Source organism: Mytilus californianus, unplaced genomic scaffold (genome assembly GCF_021869535.1).
Source record: "Mytilus californianus isolate M0D057914Y unplaced genomic scaffold, xbMytCali1.0.p SCAF_5, whole genome shotgun sequence".
Taxonomy (NCBI): Eukaryota; Metazoa; Mollusca; class Bivalvia; order Mytilida; family Mytilidae; genus Mytilus; species Mytilus californianus.
In genome coordinates this window covers 72,569,943-72,597,669 of record NW_026262701.1, presented here as the reverse complement: position 1 = coordinate 72,597,669, position 27,727 = coordinate 72,569,943, and the positions used below count along the sequence as shown (strand labels likewise).

At 32.3% G+C, this 27,727-nt stretch overlaps 1 protein-coding gene across 2 annotated transcripts; it reads left to right on the top strand.

The window, feature by feature from the left end:
- The first annotated feature begins 1,009 nt into the window (after positions 1 to 1,009).
- Positions 1,010 to 26,851, top strand: LOC127703035 (uncharacterized). Of its 2 annotated transcripts, none has more exons than XM_052207417.1 (9): positions 1,010 to 1,111; positions 4,956 to 5,024; positions 5,983 to 6,279; positions 6,586 to 6,618; positions 6,892 to 6,924; positions 12,508 to 12,597; positions 14,133 to 14,165; positions 15,547 to 15,582; positions 25,225 to 26,851. In XM_052207417.1, exons 2-9 carry the CDS (start codon positions 4,961 to 4,963, stop codon positions 25,287 to 25,289), a joined length of 651 nt encoding a protein of 216 aa, XP_052063377.1. In that variant the 5' UTR covers positions 1,010 to 1,111; positions 4,956 to 4,960; the 3' UTR covers positions 25,290 to 26,851. The 2 variants fall into 2 exon arrangements, with proteins under 2 accessions (XP_052063377.1, XP_052063378.1); XM_052207418.1 differs by lacking the exon at positions 1,010 to 1,111 and adding an exon at positions 1,614 to 1,738.
- Positions 26,852 to 27,727: the final 876 nt, after the last annotated feature.

Sequence of the window (27,727 nt, the reverse complement as noted above, 5' to 3'; positions counted from 1 at the left end):
AGAGTTGTCGATACTAAGATTAAAATATTGCCAAGATATTTACCTATTAAAGATGACCTTAGGTCAACGTCTACATGCATTTTCTTTTTTATTTTTGTGTAAGTTTATTTCTGTTTCATTTTGTTTTCAATTATAACACATTATTATCCATTACCATATTTTTATAAAAATACAGTCACTTTTTATTTTCAAATATTTTATGTATATAAAAAAACTAACTATAAACGAACTAAAACATGTGTCTAGAAAAATTTAGCGTGCGTGTAAAAATTAGGAATAGTACAAGGTAGATATATTTTTGTAAGACGATCATTAAAGTGATGGTTGATTTTTACTTTTTTATAATTTGTTTTCATTGTTAAAAGAATTCACCTGAGGATTTCATGTTGCAGCATTTAGTAATTTGATTTCTATAATTTTGTGTGGGCAAACCAAAAGCACTGTCATCAAAAGTAAAAGTTCAAATTTAAATCAATTTTAGAATTGTAATAGTGTGTAATTTTGCAGGTGTATAACCTCCAAATGAGGCCATATTCCACGAAATGAGAAACTAAAATTTTCGTGGAAAAAAAGATAAAGGAGAACATGATTGAATGACAACACATTTATTCATATTTAGATCTACCAATCTACTTTAACAATAGTTTAAATCAAGTTAAAGTGCAGAAACCCCCTCACACACACAAACATATATATATTTATCTAGATATGTCTGCTTTTCAATCATTTCAAGTATTTAAAAAATATCTCTACACAGTTGAAAATAAACACATTCACTAAATGCTAATATTAAATGGGTACGATTATTTAAGTAGGGTTTTTCTGTTCTAAAAGAACTAATCATATATCTGAAATTTTCAATTCTTTTATTTAGAGGTCATTCTTCGTTTCATATTCAAAATAAACAATTCATTGAATTGTTTTACCTTTCATGTCGGCATACCAAACAAAGAACCATACAAAATAAACGCTCATGTTACATAGTATTTCAGAAATGAAAAAGTATTTCACTGCGCAGATGTATGACCCCAGTTGACGGTATAAATAAACAATGTTAAGTTAGTAAAGGATATTCAATGAAAAGAAAAACAGATTTCTTTGAAAATAAAAGGTAAACTTATTAATATTTTATTCAAAAGTTCAGATCAAATTAAAGTACATATTAAAAAAATTTCCTCAATCATAAAATTTGTGCAACAATACTAATAAGAGATATATACGAAAACGATAAATCTATGACATATAGAAAGACAAATATTTCAGCACACGAAATGGCCGTCTGCAGAGTAGTTCTATTTCAAAATGAAATAACACATTCTGAAAGATCTTTGTTATACCCTTTCAAGGCCCCCTGTTGAGCATCATTTTAGCGATTGCTTTGTTCATTCATGAAAACTTCCATGCAATTGCAGTACAGGATATTGTGGTTCGACAGACGGTCTGAAGGGTTGTCCTACTAGGAAATTTGGATTTTTTGCAACATTGCGACTGCGCCTATTGAGGTGTTTCTGGAAAGGCTGCAAAGATTCCAAATTTTGTTAACGAAGTTATACACCAGAATTAATGCATTGCGCACTACATGATTAGTATCCAATATTATGATTATGCAATCATCACACCATTGTGAACGCTAGTTACAACCCCGTCGATAAGATATTGGTTTAAACATATTATGTTCATAGAATTAAGGTCCGTGTCTACAATGGTTCATGTAATTTGATGGCTGGACATGTTTAAAGTAAGTTTGTTATCTATCGGTCAATTTAAGTTTAATTTATCATTGTTTACAAATAATGACTCAAAACTAATAAAAAAGTCTTAGAGAACGATCTAATCATTACGCTCATATTTTATGTTTTTTTTTTTATTCCACTTTTACTGAAAACAAAAAGACTAATTATAATTGATGTCACTTCGTGTCCCACATGGTCTCTTGGTATAAATTTATACTGTACAAAATAAATAATCAAAAGGTTTAAGTACATGTTGAGTGTACTTATTGTGATTTTAATACAATAGGTAATTATGTAGTAGTCAAAATATTTATATAAGTCTAGCAATGGAATTGAAGTGAGAGTTACGTGTCGAGTTAAGGATAGAGTTAAACTTCGGTAAATGGTCGAGTTAAAGTAAAAATCGTGTAGTTCGGAATTAAAGTTCTGAAATTAGTTTTATAATTTCAAGTCTTATTTATTTATAAGAAATTAAAAGTTTAAAAAATTTACCATTTGCAAATGAATCTGAATTTAGTATTAACTAAGGATATATGATTGATGCTTTGTTGGAACATCCAAAGCGTAATCTAAAACTTTCGACGAAAAATAATGGTAGGAATACTTATTATAAGTGGAATAGCAAACAGCGAAATAAAATACGATATAACCATTACTTCTCATGACAGAAACAGCATTTTAAACTTAAAACAATATAAACACTGTGAGAGAACAGTTTTGCACAGCTTTCACCAGGAATGCATCACACTGCTATTGAAAGGATTTTGTTTGGTAATAAGATTACCTTAAGTTTACTATTTTTTTACTTCGTATTTTGACAAGTTTTTTGGTTTCATGACTTCATCTATGCATATCTATAACATCTATCCAAGTGTGCGATTGCGGTTAAATGTTCATCCAATCGTGAAAAACCAATTAAGGTAATAAAGGTAATACAAATTTCATAATTTGTACATTCCATATTGCAATAAGTTTCCATAAAATCTATGTGATTTGAAACTCATTCCTCATTGTAAAGTTTAAGATATGTTACTTTACATATACTAGTTTACTGACCTTCTCAACTGTAGATATCATTATTCTTTACATGTTATTGCAGTATGTATTGGTATACATAAATTTAGGGAGAAAGAAAGAGAGACATAGGGACATAATTTCAAAATTTAGTGTGATGTAGTAAGCTCTTTTATTTGGATATTTTCTTTATCAGTACTTCTATTGATTTTGCTTTTGATAAATAAAACACAACTGAATATATATTGATATACAGGTATGAACACTTATGATTCAACATTATGTCGATGCTTATATTGACATTGTACAAAGTCATGCTTTTCTCGTACTCTTTATGACATCTTTACACTACATCTGTTGGATCTGTTCTGATTGATATTTAGATGATTTATAAACTAGGAACCAGCTTTCAGTAACTGCGAATACTCTATTTCGATACTTCGGGTCTTTTGTTGTTTTTATGTGCTTTTGGTCGATCTGATGAGTCAAGTCCTTTCCAACTGATGTTGAACAGTATGTTTGTATGTTGTGCTGTTATACCACTGTCCGAGGTAAAGGGGTGTTCTTTACATGCATGTCCCAAGTCAGGATCCTGTCATTCAGTTGTTGTTGTTGCTTGCTGTCTGTTATATTTGTTTTTCGCTTATAGTTTTAACATAGATCAGTTATCGTTTTTAAATTATTTTGACATTTGTCAAGTCCGGGCTTTTTAAAGCTTACAATACGTTTCATTTTTGCTCCTTGTTGAAGGACGTACGGTGACCTATGGTAAACTGGTGTTTCCTTTCAAACCCAGATTTCCAATTTGTTATCACACCACTGTCCCTGTTCAGGGATATGTTTTTGCGCTCACTAACATTTTACACTGTACCCCGACATATTCTTTATGTGCTTTTCCCATGTCTGGGGCCTGTAATTCAGTGGCTGGCATTGTTGGCTGTCTGCAATATTTTTTTTTGTTAATTTTTTACCATAAATCAAGTCGTTAGTTTTATCTTTTAAATTGGTTTACATTTCGTCAATCGGGGTCATTTATAGCTTAATTTGAGGTATTTTGAAATTTGATTGAATAAATCTTAAAAAGATGAAAGATATATGGAAGTAGGAGAATTTATTTTGGGATAATTGTTCAGAGGTCAAGGTCACTGTTACTTAAAATAGAAATATTTTGGGAAAATGATTTCCGGATGGTAACTTGAGTTTCTTTTGATTAACTAGAATGAAAAAAATACGGAAGGTTGATATAAAAAGGGAGAAAAAGAATATTGATTTTGAGGTCAATAGGTCAAAAGTCAAGGTAACTGTTACTTGAAATAGAAACAAAAATGGAAAAAAATATTTTCGGATGGTAACTCTAGCTTTCCTTACATAATTGAAATTACCTGATACAGATAAAAGATACATTGAAGGGAGAAGAATCCCTGTTGATTGTGGGGTCAATATGTCAAAAGTTAAGGTGACTATTTCTGAAAAAAGAAAAAAAAATGTGAAAGAAAATTGTTTGCCGGATGGTAACTTAAGTTTCCTTTGGTGGATTGAAACGAAACTTTACGGATGGAAAATGTCGAAAAGGGAAAGACACCTATCGAGTTTGGGATTAACAGGGCAAAGGCCAAGGTCACTGTAACTAAAAAAGTAGGATTAATTTGGATAAATTATTTCTAGATGTTTATTACCTTTCCCTTGTTTTATTAGCATGAAACTTATACAGATGATATATATAAGAAAGAAAAAGATGCCTATTGATTTAAGTGTCAACAGTCCAAAGATGAAGGTCACTGTTATTAAAAAAATTCTAAAGTTTGAAAATAAATGATGGAAGGTCACTTCAGATGTACTTGCTTAATGGGGTCAACAGGTCAATGGTCAAGTTCGCTGTAACTGAAAATAAAACGAAATATGAAATAGTGATTTCCGGATAGTAATATTTGTTTGCTTTATTGGAATGAATAGTGCAGATGAAATATATTTAGTTAATGTGGTAAAACTAAGTGTTTAAAACCTCAGATTTGGTCATATCGCATCAAGGTGACAGACATTCAAATTAACATACATGTACATTGCTTGATACAATATAACATGCTAATAATAATTTGTTTCATATAAAATAAGAGTTAGTCCAATGGGTTGTTATGATAACAGCGATTGTACTGCGTATCCTTATCAGATTATCTAAAACGTGTAATTACAATTCAGAATATTTTGCAGGCAGTATGCATATCTGGGTTTCGATAGCAGTTGTAACACTGTGGATGTTTGAAGTGTCTTCAGTTTATGGTAAGATTGTTTTCTTTATGTTTTTATGTTCACGTTTTATGTCTCTCTGTGATGATTTTCCCACTCATTTATTGCTGAAATGTGTGTTGGAAGATTTTACAATATTTTCTATTTTTTTTGGAAAAATGTATAGTCACTGTGTTAAAGTTTTCGACAAATTGTAGATAACAAATATAACATTAAAGTGACAGTAGATTTGTAGTGATTTAAAACGTAAATATTGCAATGTTACATACTAATACATGTAATACGAGTATACGTAAGGAAGGTACGGTGCATTGAAGTATTGTAATACAGTGTAACATAGAATAATAGTCACATTTAAATCCTTATTAACATTTTTAGGATTGTCACTGCCGTCCTTGATAGAACCACTCCCGATTAACATTTGTTAAATCTGATCAAGATTCTGAGATTCGTGGCTGGAAATTAATAAGATTGTAAAAACAAGTTTTATTCACGACAATAAGAATTGTTCAAGAAGCGTCTCGATTCAGCCGTTACCAGTCAAATTCGTCCCAATAATCTCCTTCTTAATCTGATTCTGATCCTATTTGTATCTTTTTCCATTTAAAAGAAAAACGACTATACATGTCCCGACAGCTTCCCGATTCTTCCGAATGCGATCCGACAGAGATCAGACAGTGATCAAATAGTGAACCTTTGCATTTGGCACATTCTGAACTCAAATGGGAGCCATTATCGGCACCATGTGAACGCCGCATATACAGGACTGTTTTAACTAATGATAATATTAGGTCAACTGATTTATTATTGACTGGTAAGCATTAAAATTTTTCAAGTCTTATTCAATTACACGATGTTAATGGGGTTAAATTTTACACCTCTTGATTGATTTAAACATCTTCTAAATTTTATAAAAAGAATATGACTTCAAATGAATCAAGGACAGTTGACAATTTAGTTACTAAAGTTTAACAGAACTCTGTGGTTGTAGGAGCCCTTACGGTTTCGTATAATGGAAGTAATAAAGTGGGTTCTACAACATACAGTCTGAAATGTGAAATTCCCGAATTTTCTACTCAAGCGGTTTGGAGTAAAGATGGAAAAGCTATGTCAACGTGTTTTACATCTGGCTGTTTGACTACATCTTCTCCACCCTATAGTTTTCGACACAGCACGTCTGCGATATATGTAGATTTCAGTGTTTTGACGGCAAATGAAACTGACATACAATGGACTTGTGCACATATAGGAGACACATCAGTCCATTTTAAAGTTCAAGTTGATTTGAGTAAGTAATTATCATTATAATTATCACTGTTATGAATATTATTATTAACATTATTGTTTTAATTTTTGTTTTTGCATGTGGATGTGGGTCCTTTTTATTTAACCCTAAGCTTTTGTTTTGAATTGTAGTCTAGCCAATTCAATGTCAAATTCATATTCTTTATAACACTTACAAATATGAGGTTCAAACTTATGAAGTTTACACACAAGTGTTTTTGTTTGAGAAACATTAAATCAAACCATAGCTATGCACATTTAATTTCTCTTTGCTTACTCTTTTTGTGGATATGAATGGTTTTTTTTGTAGCTCCTGAAGATGACAGAGGAGGGTTATTAGTTGGTGAGTATGTTTGTTTATGTCATGGATGTAGCATTACGATTTATTCTGTGCTATCTATCGGTCTACTGACATAGGTAGTCTTGATTTTACATGTCTTTATGCAAACATGTATATGTTGCTAACTTCTACGTCATTTGATATTTCGCGGAATGTTGTCTCATTGACAACTATATTATGTTCAATTTTAAACAAACTTAATCAAATACCCTGTACTTACTTATATACAGTGTTTTGTTGCAAATGAAGATTTCTGTTTACTTTTAATTTTTGTAGATCGAAAAGATGACAAGAGCGGATTATCGAGTGGTAAGTATAATTGTCAATGTTCCATAACCATTTGTTATGTGCTATCTTTCGTTCGATCAATATATAACATTGAAGCCTACTATTAAATATTTTATCAAAATAAACAATCATTCTGAATTTAAGAGAACTATATAAACAAAAGTAGACAGTAAGGTACCAACAGCGTGATTTCCTTTGGGTTTTTGTTGTTGTTGATAGCCTCTATAACATTCATTCAACTTAAAGGTACCAGGTTGTGTAGTCAAAGGTTTTTTGTTGAAACCGGTTTGTTGTTCTCTTCATATGTTTTTGTATCGTTATGATCGTTGATCATATGTACATTCAATTGCCTTTCAAAGCTTCTTATCGAGTGACCTGATTTTTATGAAACTATTAGCAACGTCAATACACAATGCAGTTGTGTATCTCTATTAAATATATAATCGAATGAATTATTGAGTTTTCAATAAAAACGTTTGTCTTTCTACGAAAGGTGGCCACACCTGGTATCAGCAAATAATTTGACTTGAATTTTTATCATCGAGGCCTTTCTGAATAGTACATTGTGTAGCGTCTATTTCAATTTGAGATGCAAATAACTTTTTTATTTTTTTATTTTCAGCGGCTCATATAGAAAATACATATTATCATTGCCATTTCATTTACATTCACCCTTTTTAAATTTTTAACAGCACCTAAAGACATCATAGAAATCACGGGCATATGAAAGGCATTGTTCTGTCTATTTTTAAAATGTGTACTACCAACTGAAAAGTATATGCAGTTATCATATTTGGATAAAATGTTTTTGCTTTATTCCATTTATCATTGACTCAATCTCGTTTGTTTGTCTCATACAAATTATACTTTAACTTATGAACGCTGTATTGCGTTGTTGTTTGAAATGTTTGTTTTGTTTTAGCCCATTATTGCTTCATAAGATGACAATTTGCCTAGGTTTTCCAAGAAAAAAAATTATATAAAGAATAATTTTCTTTGGATTATAGCATTAAATCTGAACAACCTTCATAACAAAGTTTTTATAATTTTAACTCGACAGTAGGCTCCTACAGTATTCTTCTTAAAATATTTGCTACATTGAAAACGGTCTTGTGTAACGAACAAATCAATCGTACGATGTAAAAAGTCGAACAACTTTAAGTTAAAAAAAAGTTATTTGAAACCGAATCGTGAAAGATGTTTGATTCTTTTATTGAAAACATATTTGTTACGTTTGAAGGATGCATTTCGAAAGACGATCGGTATTTCTATGGGAATAAACTGTGCTCCTTCTTACAAACTTGTTCCTTTATTCACTTAAAACAGGAGCTTCTCATGAAGAATGAAAAGAAGCTTACAATATTCTTTAACTTCACGTTAAGCTATACATAAAACTGATGTCCTCTCAGTAAATAATTCATAGTTTGGTGAGTGAAAATATTGAACGCATCCATCAAATCGGTCTTGAAATAAAAGCTGAATTCAGTAAAGTCTGCTTCAAATCTTGGCATTCATCTAGAAATTTAAAATTAGAGTCGGTTGAGACCTTATTTTACTTGAAAGGAAATAAAATCCGTTTTCCAAGGATTATCTTTCCATTTCTAGTAAGCAACATTTCAGCAGCGCCTGCATATGAAGTATAAAGCGCACAAAGGATATTCTAGAGTGTGTGTTACCTATCATTGTTTCCTTGATAGGTGGTTGCTACATTAGACGAGGTCAGATGCATTTATGAGACCTTCATTGCTTTCAAGTTTTTATGGACTTTTCCATCTTTTCACTCTTGATTTACTCGTTGATCTGCTAAATAAATTATTTCCTTAATGGAACAAAGAAGAATTGTTTTTATATTCTTAAAGTGGCATTAGCTGTCAAATTCATGTTCACCGATTTGACTCAAATTCTCATATTTGATTTATAACATACTAAAACATATATCTAAATTTTAAAAAGTCTAAAATAAACAATTTACAATGCATGGGCTCGATAAAATGTATCAGCATTCCGTGTGTATTTAACTCTAGACGCCATCTAATTTACCATCGAGGTGGCCCCCAAAGACTGCTGACGGTCATATAACCCGATATAAACATAAATATAGATATAAATAGATAGTGAACTCGTGCATGGGATTTTTCTAGGTCTGTTTGATTTCATATTTATATAGGTTAAAAATATATGTTAATCATCGTTTTTACTTGTATAACCATGAGTTTTTGTTGACCGAATCAGTCAATAAAATGGTTAACCCTTGTTTCACTTTCAGTGTTGTCATTTTTTCAACTGAAAACACCTAATTCATGAGTAACTCATCTCTAGCTTAGGGGTTAAGTTAAAGGTCACATGAATACGGATTCAATAAGGTCGAATTATTCACTTGCAAGTGAATAATTCATCAGCGATGTTTCTTGACTTATTTTGACAAAATTGAACCAAACTGACTGCTAAAAGCGAATTATTATTTCACTATTTCACTTCATTAATGATTGAACAAAAAATATTTTAACTTTTTATTATATCTCGTAGATAATGACCCTTTAACAAAAGATGTAGTGAATGACTTTGGATATTTATTGGTGTATGCTTTAAAATTAAGAATAGTGATAGGTATTTTACTTCATAGTTTAGTCGTTCAGTCTCTGTCACGTCTATGTGAGTATTCTAAGTGGATCAAGTATTATTTTTTAAGCCTTACATAAATTATGTAGTTATAATAGTGTACTTATTTTTACTTTACGTTATATCTGGTGAAGAACGAAATTTCGATAAATAGTGAGAATGTAAAAGTTTGTCTCTGTTCTAGATCTGTCAATTTCCACATAATTTTTTTTATCGGACAGAGGTACTGAGGTGTAAGAGCAATAAAACAATTCTGTCTTTCAAAGTTTTTCAAGGTTTTTTTTCTGTTTCTAACAGTTTATCCTCTTGTGCTGCATGTCTATATTTTTTTTCGTTCATAGTTACGGAAAAAAACCTTCTATCTGCGAGTGCTCCATATTTTATTTTTATATAAGTAGGTTTTTTAAATTAAGGTAAATATAAACTTGGCTCATGCACATACAAAAGAAAACAAGCTAATATTTATAAAACCTAATCTCCCACAATAACAGGAGACGCTTATGTTGTTGAGAAAGAAATCTAAAGATAATTAAAATAAAGAAATCTAGAATTCAATATTCTGTTGTATATAATAATCAAGGATACATACTATGGCAAACTCGTAATTAACTATAGCTTAGGCAATCGTTTACACATTTAACATAAATTACTAAATCCCTAACGGGAGGGATTGTGCTTGATTTTCATATGTTGAAGACATAATCTTTGAATCAATTTAATAGAGGTCTGGAGCTGTCATGTCAGTAACTGCTAGTAGTCCTTTGTTAATGTATGTATCATTGTCATTTTGCTTGGTTTCTTTTGTTACCTATTCTGACATCGGACTCGGACTTCTTTTAAACTGAGTTTTATTGCTGTGTGTTTCTTTATTCTACATTGGCTAGAGGTATAGGGAGAGGGTTGAGATCTCACAAAACATGTTTAACCCCGCCGCATTTTTGCGCCTGTCCCAAGTCAGGAGCCTCTGGCCTTTGTTAGTCTTGTATGTTTTTTTAATTTTAGTTCAGTTATATGTTTTGGAGTTTAGTATGGCGTCCATTTTCACTGCACTAGTACACATTTTTAGGGGCCAGCTGAGGCCCACTTACGGGTTCGGGATTTTCTCTTTGCGTTGAAGACCCATTGTGGCCTTCGGCTGTTATGTGCTCTTTGGTCGGGTTGTTGTCTCTTTGACATATTCCCCATTTCCATTCTCAATTTTATCAATTTAACATAAACTTCGCATTCGAGTATTGACGGGATTGAATTAGATTTGTGAGATTCCCAGTAAACATGTATATCCTTTATGTTTTCAAAAGGTTTTAACACTAAACACAAACAAAGTGCACATGTTTGTAGACTACATGATAAAAGTTGCAATTTCTGTTCCACTAGAAGAAAAAGAAAAAGAAAATTCTTCGTACAAGAAGATTATAATTTCTCTTTCTCACAAAAGCAGAAAAAAAGCTCTTGAAAAAGAGTTATGTCAATTTTATTGGCAAAGGATATTTGTTTTAATGTTTATCAATGATTGCAAACAATAAGTTTTATTCCAATGTCTTAACCGTGTTTACTTAAAACGTTTACTTCATTGCACAAAAGAAATTAACAGAAACTAAAGTTTTAATTATATTAAATGTCAAAATACAAACATTTTCAGAATATTTGTACTAAATTGAATTCTACCGATATTCACGCAATGAGGTACAAAGCACTTGTCTATCTCATTTCGTTAAGTCATGTTGTAATTATCTTATTCTGGAATATTCGAAGAGAAAGCCCACTTTTAATTGCAGCATATTTATGACTTCTTGTATTACTGTTACTCTTGAGGACATCAGATCTTGACTGAATAATTGAATAATTAATTCAGCGGCCTTAAAATTATCTCCATTGTATTATCATAGATGTCTTTCCTCCTTCACCGGACATGACTTATAACTAGCAACACGGCGGGTGTCTTGCAAGAAGCAGGAACTGCTCATCTTTCCGGAACACCTGAGTTTACCCCCAGTTTTTAGAGGTTCAAGCTGTTCGTCGGTGTGTGTACATTTTAGTTTTTTGTATTATATATTGGTTGTCTGTGTCTCCAACGTTTTGGTGTTCTCATTTGTGTTCTCTGTCTTTTTAACACTTTCTATATAAATAAGATGTGGTATGAGTGTCAATGAGACAACTCTCCATCCAAGTCACAATATATTTAAAGTTAACAATTATAGGTCAAAGTACGGCCTACAACACGGAGCCTTGGCTAACACCGAACAGCAAGCTATCAAGGGCCTCAAAATGTCTAGTGTAAAACAATTCAAACAGGAAAACCAACGGTCTAATCTATATACAAAACGAGAAACACCTATGAACCACACCAACAAACAACAAACAACAGGCTCCTGACTTAGGACAGGTGCATAACAATGCAGCGGGTATAGATAGTTTTGCTTAAAGGTGTCTGTATTAGCACATACATCTCCTTCTAATTTCTAAGTCCCACTATGACCTTGAAAATCAATAGCAATCAAAATCTTGATATGACAAAACATCCGCCGGCAAACGATATTGCAGTTGAAGGCAACACTTCTCCTCCTTCTGCGAAAATCGGGAGTTTGTGAAGAATCGTCCTTGACTTTGATAAGAAATCTGTATTAATGCTCGAAACAGTTTAAAGGGTCGCGGTTCGACGTTGACTAAAACGTTCTGGCGATCGCTTTTTATTTTATTTAATGCTTACAAAAAAACCAGCGCGGGAAATAAAACACGATTACTTTTCCGGATGCGGGGAGCGGGAATATCAAAAAAAAATTCCGTTTAGAAAAAAATATGTGCGGGCGGGTCCGTCGAACAAGGAATTAAATTGAGCGTGCTTCATGACTTTCATATGGTAGGTATGATGCCTGTCAAATGTAGTTTGTTCCTAATAAAACTTTATTCAGTTTGTACTCTGTTTCATCGTCTTTTAATCAATTCCTTTTTTATGTCGAGCGTGAAAATAATCTTTCAATATTATAGGAACAAAAGCTGGCATCGTTGTGGGTTCCATAGCTGGCATTGGATTGGTTTTGATTGTTGTTATAATTGTCATACGAAGAAAAGGAAAGGGTAAGTATCATGAAACGTAGAAAACCTTTTTATAAACTTTATTTTCAAAGATATACCAAAGACTTCAAACAAACCGATATTAGTATGCAAAACCAAACACGGGACCAGGAGGAGCGTGTAGTTCATTGGTTGTTGCATGTGGCTGTATATTATATTTGTTTTCGTTTATTATGTTGTACATCAATCGGGACGTTAATTTTCTCATTTGAATTGTAATCGCAGAGCCTTTGCAGCTTGCTATGTGTTATATGTTTTGCTTATTGTTGAAGGCCGACCAATAACCTATGTAAGCGTGATATACATTTTCGTTGTTTCGTCGCATGTGTTACTTTAAACATAATTTTGTCAGAAGACGGAAAACGGCAATGGATAAGACAAAAACATAGCAAATACACACAAGACAGTGTAAAAAAATGTAAAGAATTGGTCGGTGGTTGGTTCTTTTTTTTTTTTTTTTTTACAAAATATGGTGTTATAGACGTCATTGATAATTTGCCCAACATCTGTGCATTGTAAACCTTGCCTTATGGTATTTTGATGGTTTACTGTTGTTAAAGGTATTCACTCACTATGTTGTATTATTATCAAAAATACACAATAATTCTACTTTTGACTTCATATCGTAATTACTTTAGTTGCAGACGAATTGTGAATGTATATCATCGTACATTTGTTTTCAACAGTTTTCCTACTAGACACAACTTTTGCGGAACATTATCATATCTTTTTTTAAACGGACATTGCCTGTCCCAAGTCAGGAGCCTGTAGTTCAGTGGTTGTCGTTGGTTCATGTCTGTCATATTTGTTTTTCGTAAACTGTTTTGTTATAAATTAGGCCGTTAGTTTTCTCAATTACATTGTTTCATATTTTTCATGTCGGGGCCTTTTATAGCCGACTACACGGTATGGGTTTTTCTCATTGTTGAAGGCCGTACGGTTGCTTATAATTGCTTACATCCACTTCATTTGAATTTTGGTGGATAGTTGTCTCATTGGCAATCATACCACAACTCCTTATTTTTATATTGTTTTAATTAAACATATTTTACTGTCAAAACAAGGGAAAATGACAAAGGATAAGACACATTTTTTTTAATTACTTCTCCAATGTTATTTACAGTTATGTTCCGAAGATAACTAGCGATATAAAAATAAGGAGATGTGGTATGGTTGTCAAATAAAGCGAGCTTTCCTTATGGAACAACAATAATCCCCAAAACAAATTGAAAACATTCTTAAACTGACCAAATCTTCATATACGTGTGCTAGATTTTACGTGAGTAAATTGCAGGGATGCAAACTAAGTATTTTCTTTTTGTCAAGCGCAAAACATTTGTTCATCATTATGATTTTCTTGGGAAACCAAGTCCACTGCATCTTTTCCGCTCTAAAAAATACGAACAGTTAAATATTAATAACATGCAAACTTAACTTAATACCTTACAAACGCGAGTAATATAGAAGTATTATTACCCTGGACATACTTGCACACATATTCCTTTTGTTATTAAACTATATTTGCTTATTTTTTGTAGGTTCCCAAGACGATGAAAACAAGCTATCTAAAAGTTAGTATGATTGTGTTATGTAGTTTTCTGTGCTGTCTTTGGTCGACCAATACAGTTTGGTCATCGCAGAGACATATATATACACACAGAGATTGGCAATTCAAATTACTGTGATTGGAGCCGTGATAATTATAAATCTATAAACAATCCGAACAAATACTTCTTAAATTTGTATCATGCTAAGGCTATTTAGACCGAAAACAAAATGTAAGTGCTTGTTCTTTCATGCTATTTGAAAATATTTTTAAAAACTCTATAGCGAAAATGTAATTGACTTTTAACGGTGCAAAAAGTCTCGCTGTCGGTTGAAACACCAAACAAATATTATAGTTGAAAGTCACGGTAATCAGTTTCCACGAGACAAAAATCGGACATTTGACAAAATTCCACTGGCAATATTTTTCATTTATGAAAAAGTTATTTTATTTCTTTTCTAAATATGTTGATTGACTATTTTGAGGACAATTAGGGAACATGTTTGTTTTCCTGTTTGAATATTATTGCCCAACACTTCTGTTTAAATAAAGTTCTGGCCAGGGTTAATATAATATGTCAGCATTTTCTTTAGTTGTAAAAACAAATACCAAGCGATATTTCCTTTAGAACTTCGCCTCCAGCAAATGTCAGGTGATCGGAGGGCAATAAATAACGTAATCGCACACATGTGAATCCACAATCATAAACTCTAAGGAATTAATTACCGGAGAATCGGACTTAAGACATAATTTCACTGGCATGTGTAATTAAGGAGCAAACTTAAGCAAAAAAATGAAGTACAGAAATGTTTCTTGCATTATCAATATTATAATCATTACCAGATTTTTATTTTAAAATATTTAGAAATGCCGAAAAGCAGAAAATATTTTTCTCAATAAATACACAAAAATAATAAATACAACGATTTTCAAGTAGCTTATTAGGAAAGAAATTATTTGATCTGACGTAAGTTTTCCCCTTTGTTTTTTTTGGGGGGTTAGCTATCGAGGGTTATTCGCCCCTGATTTGTAGAGAAATTGATCGGCGAGATTTTCATTCCGGGCCGCGTGAAGTAACGTGATTTCACAGAGTTGCCAATCTCTGTGTATATATGTCTCTGGTCATAGTTATTTATTTCAGCTTTCCATTAGTTGATTTGCGACCATTAGTAAATTTCCCGCAACCTGACATGTTTTTGTTTGGCATTGTATTTTTCTTTCGCTGATTCACCATGTCTGTCTATTTAACGATTAAGAATTCAAACATTTAGCACTATATGAGGTTTAAACTTAAAAACCTTTCATAATTGTTCTTTGACTAATATAAAAATTGTTAACTCCCTAAACATACTTGTCAAAATTTATGTTTTATTATACATCTAAACTACCTGCTTCATTTTTTATAGGTGAAGATGAAGACGATAAACAAGAAAACATGCACGGTTAGTATGTATGGCATTACCACTGAGCTTTTTTCGGTCGGCCGTTATTGGTGGTCTAAATGTTATATCGAATCCTGTAGGGAAATATTTCAACAGACCGAACAATCTTCAAGGAATGAACTGAGCTAAATAAACAATATTAGTAATATTACTTGTAAGATACCAACATCGTGATTTTAAATTGACATCAATGGCCCTACTGAGCTAAAAAGGGAGCCCGCGAGACTCTAATTTTCAAAAACTCTTTATATCTATATAAAAAAGAGGTGGAAGACAGTTAAGGGACAATCAAAGCTAATGAGTCATATTTAACTTTCTAACGTTTAAAGAAATATCCTTTTGTTATACTCATAAATCTTTCTATCAACAACTGATTACACCGTTTTTGTGTTATTTACGCACGAAGAATATTGTTTAAACGAAAAGAAAGGATATGGGGTATTCATCCATGACACAACAGCAGTATGTGCGTAGCAAAAAACACAAACAGCAAAGGAACAGCGCTTTTATTGCTGTTCTTCATCTCCAAGTACCAATGAGGCCTTCAACACGGAGCAAAGAAACTCTCATCTCACTGCAAGTTTAAGACGGCCCCTTGGACAAGTTTGAGCTGATTTATTTGCAAACTGACGATCACGCCAAAACTGTGAATTGAAGAAAAACTCATGGATTAATATCAATAAGATAAATCTGGCAAAGAATCAGTGAACTGTCATAATTTAGTCCGACAATTACACTGAAGCGTGCAAAAAAAGGTCAACATTTAGACTACCATGGGGCAAATCGAGATAAAGGTTAGATGTCTTGGCAGGAAGTAACAATGAACAGGGAAAACAATTCGGGTAGCCATGTAAGATGTAACACCACCAACTCGGGCCATTTTAGAATGTATTGTTGGCAGATATTAGATATTTGGTGGTCCAAATTAACACTGACAGTTGAAGTTTGAATGTAAAATTTTCATTTATTTGTATTTTAAAGTTAAGGATCCACCATGTCATAATAGGTAGTCATACTTGTCCGCTTGTCCACTTAAAAATGATGTGATCTGTCCTTATTCAAACGAATATAGACAGAGTACCAACTAAATAATTTACCAGGGTGTTTGTCTATATTATTCACACGTGTACATCGGGGGTGGCCACTTGTGAATCGATGAATTGAAGCGAAATGAAATAGGACGTTTTGACAAACACTTTAATGATAGTAACGTACCAATTTTTACGTATTTAATGTATAACGTTAAAAAGCAGAATAATAGATTTTAATGTAAAACAAGTGCAAAAATCAAAATATGAATACTTTCCATTATCCCATTGTTTCCTCGTGGTTTCCACCCACTTTAAAACTGTGTAACTATCATCAGTATCTTTTGCAATGCATATACATGATACATGAACAAGTCTAAATTTTATTTATATTTACTGACCATTTTATCTTTCGATCATTTGTTGATCCGATAGCAATATCGCAACATACTAGATTTTTCTTTTATGGTTTGTTAAAACAACATATAATTCCAAGTACATAATTATCACCCACAGACTGAAGGTTAAACAGTTTTCATAAATCTACAGCAATACTTATTTAGTTATGTTATCTATATTAGTACCGATAACAGATCTATTTTAAAACTCTCAATAAAAAGATGTTCCAACCTATTTCAAATTTTGCCCCTTTAAGAAGGTACTTTGACTGACATAAAAACACTTACAATTGTATGTCACTTATGATCAATGTAATGTTTTACAACTTCAAAATAGGTAAAGAGGTTTTTGAATTTTCAAAACTTTTAATAAAATTCAATTTTGAAAAAAATTCAAAGTATTTATGATTTTGATGTTTTGTCTTAATTTTTTTTTTTAATGTTGTTGCTTTAGGTAAGAGGTTAAAAAGTCAAAACTTCAAAAGTGAAAATGTGTTTTGAGATCAATTTAGAGTTGGGGGTTGAGATCAAGATAGAGGCCAAGTTGAATTTATAGTTCCTGTGTGATTTCAAATTTCACTTACAGAAATTTATTTTGGATTTTCAATAAGGGGACATTTTTTGAAATCTCTAAAAATCAAGTTTAACACACTTTTCACAACAAGGGCCATGTTTGTGTCAGGATTGTTTGGAAGATAGCCATTTAACAATGTTTAAGGACACGAACAAATCAAAGACTGAAGCTTGTTATATTGATCATTTTAAAGATATTAATCTTTGGTGCATATTGATTAAAATATCTGCATAAATGATAGGCATGCAATCAAAATAAAAGAAATATTTCAATACAACAATTTTCAAATAGCTATCATAGTCATAGCATAATGTATGTTTTCGTTCCGATTGGTCTTAAACATTATACATTTTTTTAACAAACATAAATTTACTTTGTCTTTACAATAACACATATAGGCTTTCTTTCTATCAATTATTCACATAATTTTATATATCAAACATATTTTAATACATCAATTTTCAAGTCCTCATTATAATGTATTTTTGTGTTCCTGCTGGTCTTAAACATTATGCATTTTCCCATAGGTTCCTATTTTCTAGTCTGGAACATCCACACTCACCATCTCACACGTCAGAACGATAACCATCGTGTAACTTTAACAATTAAGTTTTCTGCGTGATCTGCTCATTATCACTGGACTTTTCAAACGTAAAATATTATATGTCTATATGTGAAATTATGTTTGTTCAGGTAAAAACAATAAATGGAAAATATGTTTACAAATTCACGGTAGGTATAGTGTCCGGCTGAGATCGGGTTTTTTTGAGTGAATCGGTCCACTTTTTTCGAGTGTAGATCAGGTTCTTTCGAGTGATACTACATGGGATCAATTCGATTTACTTCTATTTCGCGAATATAATAGTTGTATTCGTGACTGTTCATCTTATTTTGAATGCCCTATGTTTTTTTCAGCACAAACGACGCACAATTTCCGTGTAATCATTCATAATTCAGTGTTTTATATTGTCCGTGTTTTTTCAAGAGAAACATCTAAAACGTCCGGGTTTTTCAACAAATGGTCCGGGTTTTTTGAAGATAATATGAATAAGAAAGAAGACAATATTTGGCTTAAAAACTGACTTTTTTTAGTTTGAAACTGTTATTTAGCGAAGGACAATATTATTAATTCTTAATAAGTCACAAAAACATATTACTATGTTGATCAAATTTAACCCTTTTTTCAATTTAATGATAACTTTCTGTTCTGAAAACATATTCTCTTATACTGAGTTTTTCTGTGCGTACTGTTGTGCGTTTGTTTTTTCTACATTGGCTAGAGGTGTAGGGGGAGGGTTGAGATCTCAAAAAACATGTTTAACTCCGCCGCATTTTTGCGCCTGTCCTAAGTCAGGAGCCTCTGGCCTTTGTTAGTCTTGTATCATTTTTAATTTTAGTTTCCTGTGTATAATTTGGAGTTTAGTATGACGTCCATTATCACTGAACTAGTATACTTATTTGTTTAGGGGCCAGCTGAAGGACGGCTCTGGGTGCGGGAGTTTCTCGCTGCATTGAAGACCCATTGGTGGCCTTCAGCTGTTGTCTACTCTATGGTCGGGTTGTTGTCTCTTTGACACATTCCCCATTTCCATTCTCAATTTTAACATAACCTTGCAGTATTAGGATATATAAGAACTCACTGGGTCCTTTTTAAAACGGTCTCTAGAACCGACAGTACTATTTTATGATTGATATATATATATATATAGCACAGTGACGAAAAAACATAGCAGCAAGAAAACTAAGGAAAATCAGTAAAAAATTAGAAAAATTCAATACAAATCCAAATATTCTACTAAAAGAGGCCTCACCCCCAAACAAATATTACAATAACATTTGAATTGAATGGAATATCTAATAAAAAAAAAAATGAAAACAACACTTTATAAATTTTATGCGTCCGAAGCTTTTTTCTGGATTTACTTTCACCCAGAACGTTCAAAGTAGAATATTTGAAAGCCAAGGATGTATAAGAACCGAAACATTTGAGGACCAAAAGGACCTAAAAAAATATCCAATTCCATCCAAGGTCAACTTTATCTGATAGATTTGAAACCTTAGTTTCTTTATAATTTTTAAATTTATAAACGGACAGTTTTAAATGATTGATTGTTGGCTGCTTAACGTCCAGTGGCAAATATTTCATGCATGTTCAAGACAAGAATCAATTAACAATTAATCCTATAACAGAGGACGTTCGGGATGAAGGTCGGGAAATGTCGGCTGCCTCTGAAAATTAGGGTATATTGGATATGGACAGAAATTTTGCCTTGCAACAGGCCACCTACGTCAAATAGCTGTTGCAAGGGTTCTTAACTTGCAGTGAGTGTGACACTCTCTACACGCCCCATTCTGACCGGACGTGGCTGTGTACTTGAATATCCCGCACAGCCAAACGGACGCCCTACTGTGGCAAGGGTTTAACTGCCGGTCGGAAGAGGACCTAAGTGACCATATTTCTATTCCCCAGTCCCCTTGGAGGTTAACAGTTTTAGAAAGGTTTCTTATAAATCATGTCAGTACCGAAGTACTGGCTACTGAGCTGATGAATAACTAGGGGACTTATCCAATGTATTTAATAAACAACGAAATAAATAATCTGTAAGCTTTAAGACGATGCTTTTGAAATAATTAAAAAAAAAAAAACGAAATGTGCATATAATATGCGTACACCTCACAAACATAATTCTTTTAATTTCTGATGGAAACAAACACCCGGGGAAAAATTTGCCAAATTTATAAAAAAAATTAAAATTGCAAAAAATACCCCCCCCCAAAAAAAAATCAAAAATTTTGGGTGCAAAAATAAAAAAAATAAATTCCCAAAAATAAAAAAAAAAAATATTTTCCAAATTTCTCGAAAATCAAGAAAATTTAAAAAAGGTAATATTTGACAATGCGCAGCAACATTGGTTACCAAATGATGTCGTGGAAGTTCTTCATAAGCAGTATTTTTTTCAATTTTACACCCCGGTATAAAAATGAGAAATGGAACGCTTCATAAGAAATAAATTCGTTATCTTGGTGTAATCAGGGGTGGACGGAATTTTACACCGGTGTTGAAAATGTACACACCCTTCGGCTGCGCCTCAGGGTTTATGAATTTTCCACACCGTTGTAAAATTCTGTACAACCCTGTTTACACCATGATAACTAATATTATCATCAAGACAAACAGAAAATGAAACATTTAGGATGTATTTTCTATAAAAAGAAAACACATATTTACCCGCTTTACGCACTATGTGTATGTACGTCTCAATCCAACATGTCTGAGCTCACATAAAGATTGTTTACATCACGAAATATTTACTGTATGAAATCCATATCGGTACACTTTCATAAAGATATCTGAATGAACGATGCCTTTTTATGAAATGGACGTGTTAATACAGCATTACCAAACTGGTGTAATGCATTGTTCCGTGCTTTGAAAAGTACTTAATTTGAACCTTTTCATTGTTTTTTAAACGTACATGCACTGACATATTACATTTAATGCCATAGGAATTTTTTTTTTTTTTTCACTCGATCCTGTAGTTATTAACTTTGCAAATACCTATCAATTATTTCTTATACGTAGAAAACAAATGATTTTGTAATACTCATCTTCTTATGTGATATAGGTCCTTAGGGGGTCTCCTTCTTTTTGTCCCCCGCGCACGCTTTTGCGGGGGGACATAGAAATACCGGGCGTCCGTCCGTCCATCCGTCCGTCCGTCCGTCCGGTCTTGTTAGCGCTCTCACAGGTACAATTCTTGCCAGATTTTTATAAAACTTATACTATAGGTTAATATCAGCAATATCTCGGACAAGTTCTATAATGGTGGCCGATGGACTTTTTTTAAAAGAGTTATGCCCTTGGAAATATTAAATTTATGGAAAATGGCCTCGTTAGTGCTCTCACGGGTACAATTGTTGCCAAATGTTTATAAAACTTATACTATAGGTTAATATCAGCAATATCTCGGACAAGTTATATAATGGTGGACGATTGACCTTTTTTAAAAGAGCTATGCCCCTTGGAAATATCAAATTTATGGAAAATTGCCTCGTTAGCGCTCTCACGGGTACAATTCTTGCCAGATTTTTATAAAACTTATACTATAGGTTAACATCAGCAAAATCTCGGACAAGTTCTATAATGGTGGACAATTGACTTTTTTTAAAAGAGTTATGCCCCTTGGAAATATTAAATTTATGGAAAATGGCCTCGTTAGCGCTCTCACGGGTACAATTCTTGCCAGATTTTTACTAAATATTATACTATAAATCAGTGCCTAACGACTTATTTTAAAAGGGTAATGCCCTTGGACTTCATAACATTTGACAGATGAAGTATGTGCAACGCGGGGGACATTGGAACTCTTTTCTTTTATTTGAATTGCTCTTCCGTGCTTATAATGTATAAAGACACTGATTGTCGCTGAAAACTTTTATATGTATTCCCTGCTCCGAAGGAGGGGTATACTGTTTAACCTCTGTCTGTTCGTCCGTATGTTCGTCCGTTCGTATGCCCGTCGTCCGTATGTCCGTCCATTAGTATGCCTGTTCGTATGTCCGTCCGTCTCTCCCCGAAATTTGTCAATCTTCATATGAACATGCTATACCGTGTGATCCGGTTTCAGATTCATCGATCGGCAACATTCTGTTTACCGAATACTTGTAATATATTTTTACATATAAAGGCCATGTATGCAATTTTAGTCAATTTTTTCTATGGAACTACCAGTCAGGTTCTACTTCGTCAAAATTATCTCCCCATTACGCCACCTAATGTTTTAATTAGTGAAAATGGAAGCCATTGTAGGGATGACGCATGGTCAATTTAGCTCTTGAAAACCGATAAATGTATCCACAAAGCATCATTACCATTCTTACATGACAGTTGTATTTTTTAAAAAGATCAATGTATCTACTAGCTATTAAGCAGAATCATTTAATATACATTTAGGTATGTTGTTAACATAAAAATATTGTCTGATCGGTTGTCAGGGTGAGTTTTCGAAAGTTCGAGTGTTTTGTGAAAATTTGTCTTTGATATAAAATTTAACATATATCTCGAAACTCTATACTATAATTCAAGTAAAAACACGTTTATAAGATGCAAAAAAAATTATGCGCCTACCTTAAACTTTTAAAGCCAATAAAATCAAATAAAAACAATGCAAGTATACCAAACTGGCCATTTTTACCTTCTCTAATAAAGAGTTCCATTTATTTTGTTTAATTTCAACTTGTACAAATAAGAATTTCTTGATTTTTTTTATCAGTCTTCATATGAACATGCTTTATCGTGTGATGCGATATCAGTTCTATCGATTGTCAACTTCTTGTTGACCGAATACTTTGATATTCTAACATATAACGGTCATGCATAAAATTGTAGTCAGTTTTTTCTAGAGAACTACAAATAAGAGCTTCCTCATATTTGATGTCAGACTTCATGCTTTACCATGTAATACGTTTTCAGATTTATGGCTCATCAACTTCTTATTTATTGAATACTTAATTTTTTTTAACACATAATGTAAGAAATATTCATCAAAATATTAAAGTGGGGGTGTCATTATTGAGCAGAAACTCACAGTTTAACCTTATTTGTCTAATACATGACTAAACATTAAGTGTTACTACCTTTTTGGGTCACAAATATAAACAATGATATGTTACCACGGCATGGTATATAAGGTGACAGTTTTGTTAATGAATATAAATAAGAAGATGTGGTATGAGTGCCAATGAGACAACTCTCCATCCAAGTCACAATGTATAAAAAGTAAATAATTATAGGTCAAAGTACGGCCTTCAACACGGAGCCTTGGCTCACACCGAACAGCAAACTATAAAGGGCCCCACAATGACTAGTGTAAAACAATTCAAACAGGAAAACCAACGGTCTAATCTATATAAAAAAAGAGAAACACTTATGAACCACACAAACAAACGACAACCACTTAACAACAGGCTTCTGACTTAGGACAGGTGCATAAAAATGCAGCGGGTTTAAACGTTTTAACAAGCGCCAACCTTCACCCTAAACTGAAACAGTAGTGTAACATTACAACATAAAACGAGACACATCATAAAATATCAATTGCAATGGCTTAATTCGATCAAAAGAGACATATAAACAAAAACAAGTAAACATACACTGAACGAACAAGTTTGATCTATGACACAATATAGATACAATATTAATAAAAAAAAAGGTGAAGGAACAATGTCAAAAAGACAACTCTAACCTGGGACAAAATGGCGTTAAACAAAATAACGTACACAGGTAAATTTAGATATAATAATTTTGTTGTTAGGAGTACGGAACATTTTTTACAAAATAAATGAATTTGTTGTTCACAGTACGAGTACAGAAGTGAAAATTTATCGTCATACTAAATACTTATCAAAGGTGGTACATATTAAAAATAGTGAGACGAGATATAACACAAAATAAGTAAACATTGAATAAGAGAAATGCATTAAAAATGTGTCAACAGGTCAAATTAACAAGAAAGTACGATTTGAGAGTACTCGCAGTTACTGAACGCTAGTTAAAAGCCAAAAACAATTAAATATAAAAAATCATGCATCAGAGACTAGAATCAATTAAACACATCCCAGGGATTTAGTGTTTTAACGCCATGGACAGTCAAAGATGAATGTGTTTATTATTAATGGAAGGACTGCATTTTCCCCTACAAAATGCAAATTCATATTTTTTGAGAGGGCTCCGAACTTAAACTGTTGAGACATCACCGAAAATACCACTTGCACTGCCTACAAACCCCTTGAGCAATCGGCAGTAGTATATTGATGGATGGAATGATTAAGTATATTTGTGGCGCCATTGGCCATAACATTATAGCAAGAAGAAGATTTTGAAGCTATGAAACTATTAAAAATATATTTTACCTGACAGCGATTATAGTTTGTATCATCTATTTTGTGGGTGTTTTAAACCTTTAGAAGTCTTGGATAAGCTACTAAGTCCTTAGTCAGAGGCCTGTTGTTTAGTGGTTGTCGTTTGTTGGTGTGGTTCATAAGTGTTTCTCGTTTCTCGTTTTTTATATAGATTAGTACGTTGGTTTTCCTGTTTGAATTGTTTTACACTAGTCATTTTGGGGCCCTTTATAGCTTGCTGTTCGGTGTGAGCCGAGGCTCCGTGTTGAAGGCCGTACTTTGACCTATAATTGTTTACTTTTTACACATTGTGACTTGGATGGATAGTTGTCTCATTGGCACTCATACCACATCTTCTTATTTATACCCAGGTGTGAGGGAAAAATTGTCGTTGTTTTCAGTAGTGATTTCTCTAATTTGTATATATTACTATATAACACAATCTAAAAATAAATTTGGTCTTTTTTTTAATCTTGGACCTCCTTTTAAGCATTTATGGAAGATATGTAGTTGATGACACACGGAAACTTCCATCTTTAAGGTATATACATATACTAGACCTTTTCAAGTATATAAATATGATTAATATTACCAAAGAAACAAAACTTGTTGCATAAACTTATCGTTGATCAACGAAACAGGACATGGTCAGATGAACCATGTCAGATGAACATGAACCCCTACCAATTACATGAAATTGCGTACATATCATTGAGATTTGTCTTATTGTGTATCTTTTCAGTATTGAATTCAGAACAGGGATCTGGAACTGAGAACAATGGATACAATGCAATTCCAATTCATTAAGAGTACCACGGCATTTTACAACCATTGTTAAGGAGTAGGAACATTATGACTCCTATTAGGCTTACAATATAGTACAAATGTAAAAGTCAACTCACAAGATTCGAAACCTGAGACAACAATATGTATTTACGAGATTTTAAGCAAAAGGAGAGTTGCACTATGTAGGTTTAGAATATTTTCCAAATGTTTCTTGATTTTAATCAATATTTACGTAGAAATTGAAAACTAAAGGTACAAACAAAACAACTTCATATTTTGTAAACAAAAAAATTTAAATCTTATTATATTTTATTGTTTTACGAATGTTAGTCTTGTATGTTTTTTTTAATTTTTAGTTCCTTTATATGTTTTGGAGTTTAGTGTGACGTCCATTTTCACGGAACCAGTACATTATTTTATTTAGGGGCCAGCTGAGGACCACCTCCGGGTGCGGGATTTTCTCGCTGCGTTGAAGACCCATTGGTGGCCTTCGGTTGTTATCTGCTCTTTGGTAGGATTGTTGTCTCTTTGACATATTTCCCATTTCCATTCTCAATTTTATTTCGGTATTTTCTCAAACCGATAACTCAAGTAAACTCTTTATCATAATTAGTTCTCTAAGTCTTTTTTTGTGAAACTTCATTGTGACAATATAAAGTTATAAGTATGTCTGTTTCTATTTCCTTAATCCTTGCATATCCTTACATAACTTTCTACGTGTACATTCTGTGATTTTTTTTTACATTTTTTACACATCTTCCATATGTTGGGACAGAATGGTCCTAAATTTTTTAAGAACCACTTATTCGGGCATGTCAGAATGAATATACAAGAAAGTAGTTCAAATATTAAAGAAAATGATTCCTACACATAGCTGTAATTTTGTCAGTAAGTAAAATATTTTGGTCATTTTGGTATTACTAGAAAGCTTAAGGATTCAATCACTGTAGAATCCTTGTTGATAGTTTCTTTTGAATAATAGATAAAATCTATGAAATTAGAATAGGAGGCCATATTTGCCGTGTGACCAAGTACAGAAGTACCTGTTTTGGTACTACTAAACTTTCGGGAACCAGTGCGCTTTAAAGGTGTGTTGAATTTTGTATCAATCAATTATAAATATGCAATACTTAAAGGTAAAATGAACCTTGCATGACCACAACGATTAACACAATTTTTACTTATATTTCTATGTGTACGTAAAAGGTTAACCTGGATTGGATATTTCATTTCATTATAATGTATACTCTTTTTTCTTGTGATTATTTCTTTTAACCCAATATTGCATATATTTTATATATTATTTTTCTATATTTATTGCTTCACCATTTTCATATTCATGTACTGGCCCATTGTTCCTACTCATTATATTGTTATATTGTTCACACAGATAGTATATATATATATTGATTTAACCGATCCATGTTCTTATTCTTGAAACAGAGCTTGTTAAAACCACTTCTAAACCTACTAAAGAAAAACACCAAAAAAATGTTATGTTAGGACCAGTTATTGCACCATTGTGTAATTTTTTGTTGTTGTTGCTTACTTGCTGAATAAAAGAACCATTTCAAAACACTTAATGTAAAACTTAATTTATCATCATCGAATGGCAGTTGTTATATATGAAATTTAACTGACATAGACAAAAATTTATACTTTTTGTCAAATTTTAAAATTTTCAAAATTCAACATTAAATTTATATATTCCAAATTTCAAAATGTTCTTTTGAAATTGTTTTATTTAAGCCAAAATGTAAAATAAAATGAAAATATCCAAAATGTAAAATAAAATGAAAATATATGTTAGGATTTATAATTTTGATGTTTTGCACTTAATGTTTTTCGAGTTTGTGTTCGAAATCGAGATAGAGACCGAATTTTGTTGTATTTCGAATTGAAGTTCGAGCTTAAGTTTAAATCAAAATTGTTCTGGATTTTCAAACCTTTGGAACTTATTACAATCAAGTTTAACCAACCATTTTACAACACGCGTAACGTTTATGCCAGGAATGATTGGAAGATGACCATTTAAGCAACACGTTAAAAATCATGCCTTGTTTGTTTAAAAAATCTTGTGCTAAAACAGGAACTTTAATTGATAGTACATAATTTGTCAATATAGATGACATCTGTATTTGATTTCTTCTTGTCGTTGAATGGCTGTTTCATTAACGTAGATAATTTATCCGAGATAATTATATTCTAATGCATTTTTGTCAAGAAATAATGCTAGTTAGACATTTTGTATGTGCATGCTTACTTCATCATGTTCAAATAACAGTTTAAAAGCCCAAAACATCCACCCAAGAGAATATCGTACTACCAAAGTTCACCCTGAAGTACTAGATTAAATCCTGTCATGGAGAAGATTCCAAGAGCGTATAGTGTAAGGTAAATAATTTGTTGAAAAAAAAACAATTATTTTCGAACAGGGGTATTAATGACGAATTCTTTTT

Excerpts from the sequence above, each read along its gene's own strand:
- LOC127703035 (XM_052207417.1), top strand. The coding sequence starts at position 4,961 with ATGCATATCTGGGTTTCGATAGCAGTTGTAACACTGTGGATGTTTGAA. Across the intron at positions 5,025-5,982 it reads TGAAGTGTCTTCAGTTTATG|GAGCCCTTACGGTTTCGTAT; the intron begins GTAAGATTGTTT and ends CTGTGGTTGTAG. Across the intron at positions 6,280-6,585 it reads TAAAGTTCAAGTTGATTTGA|CTCCTGAAGATGACAGAGGA; the intron begins GTAAGTAATTAT and ends TTTTTTTTGTAG.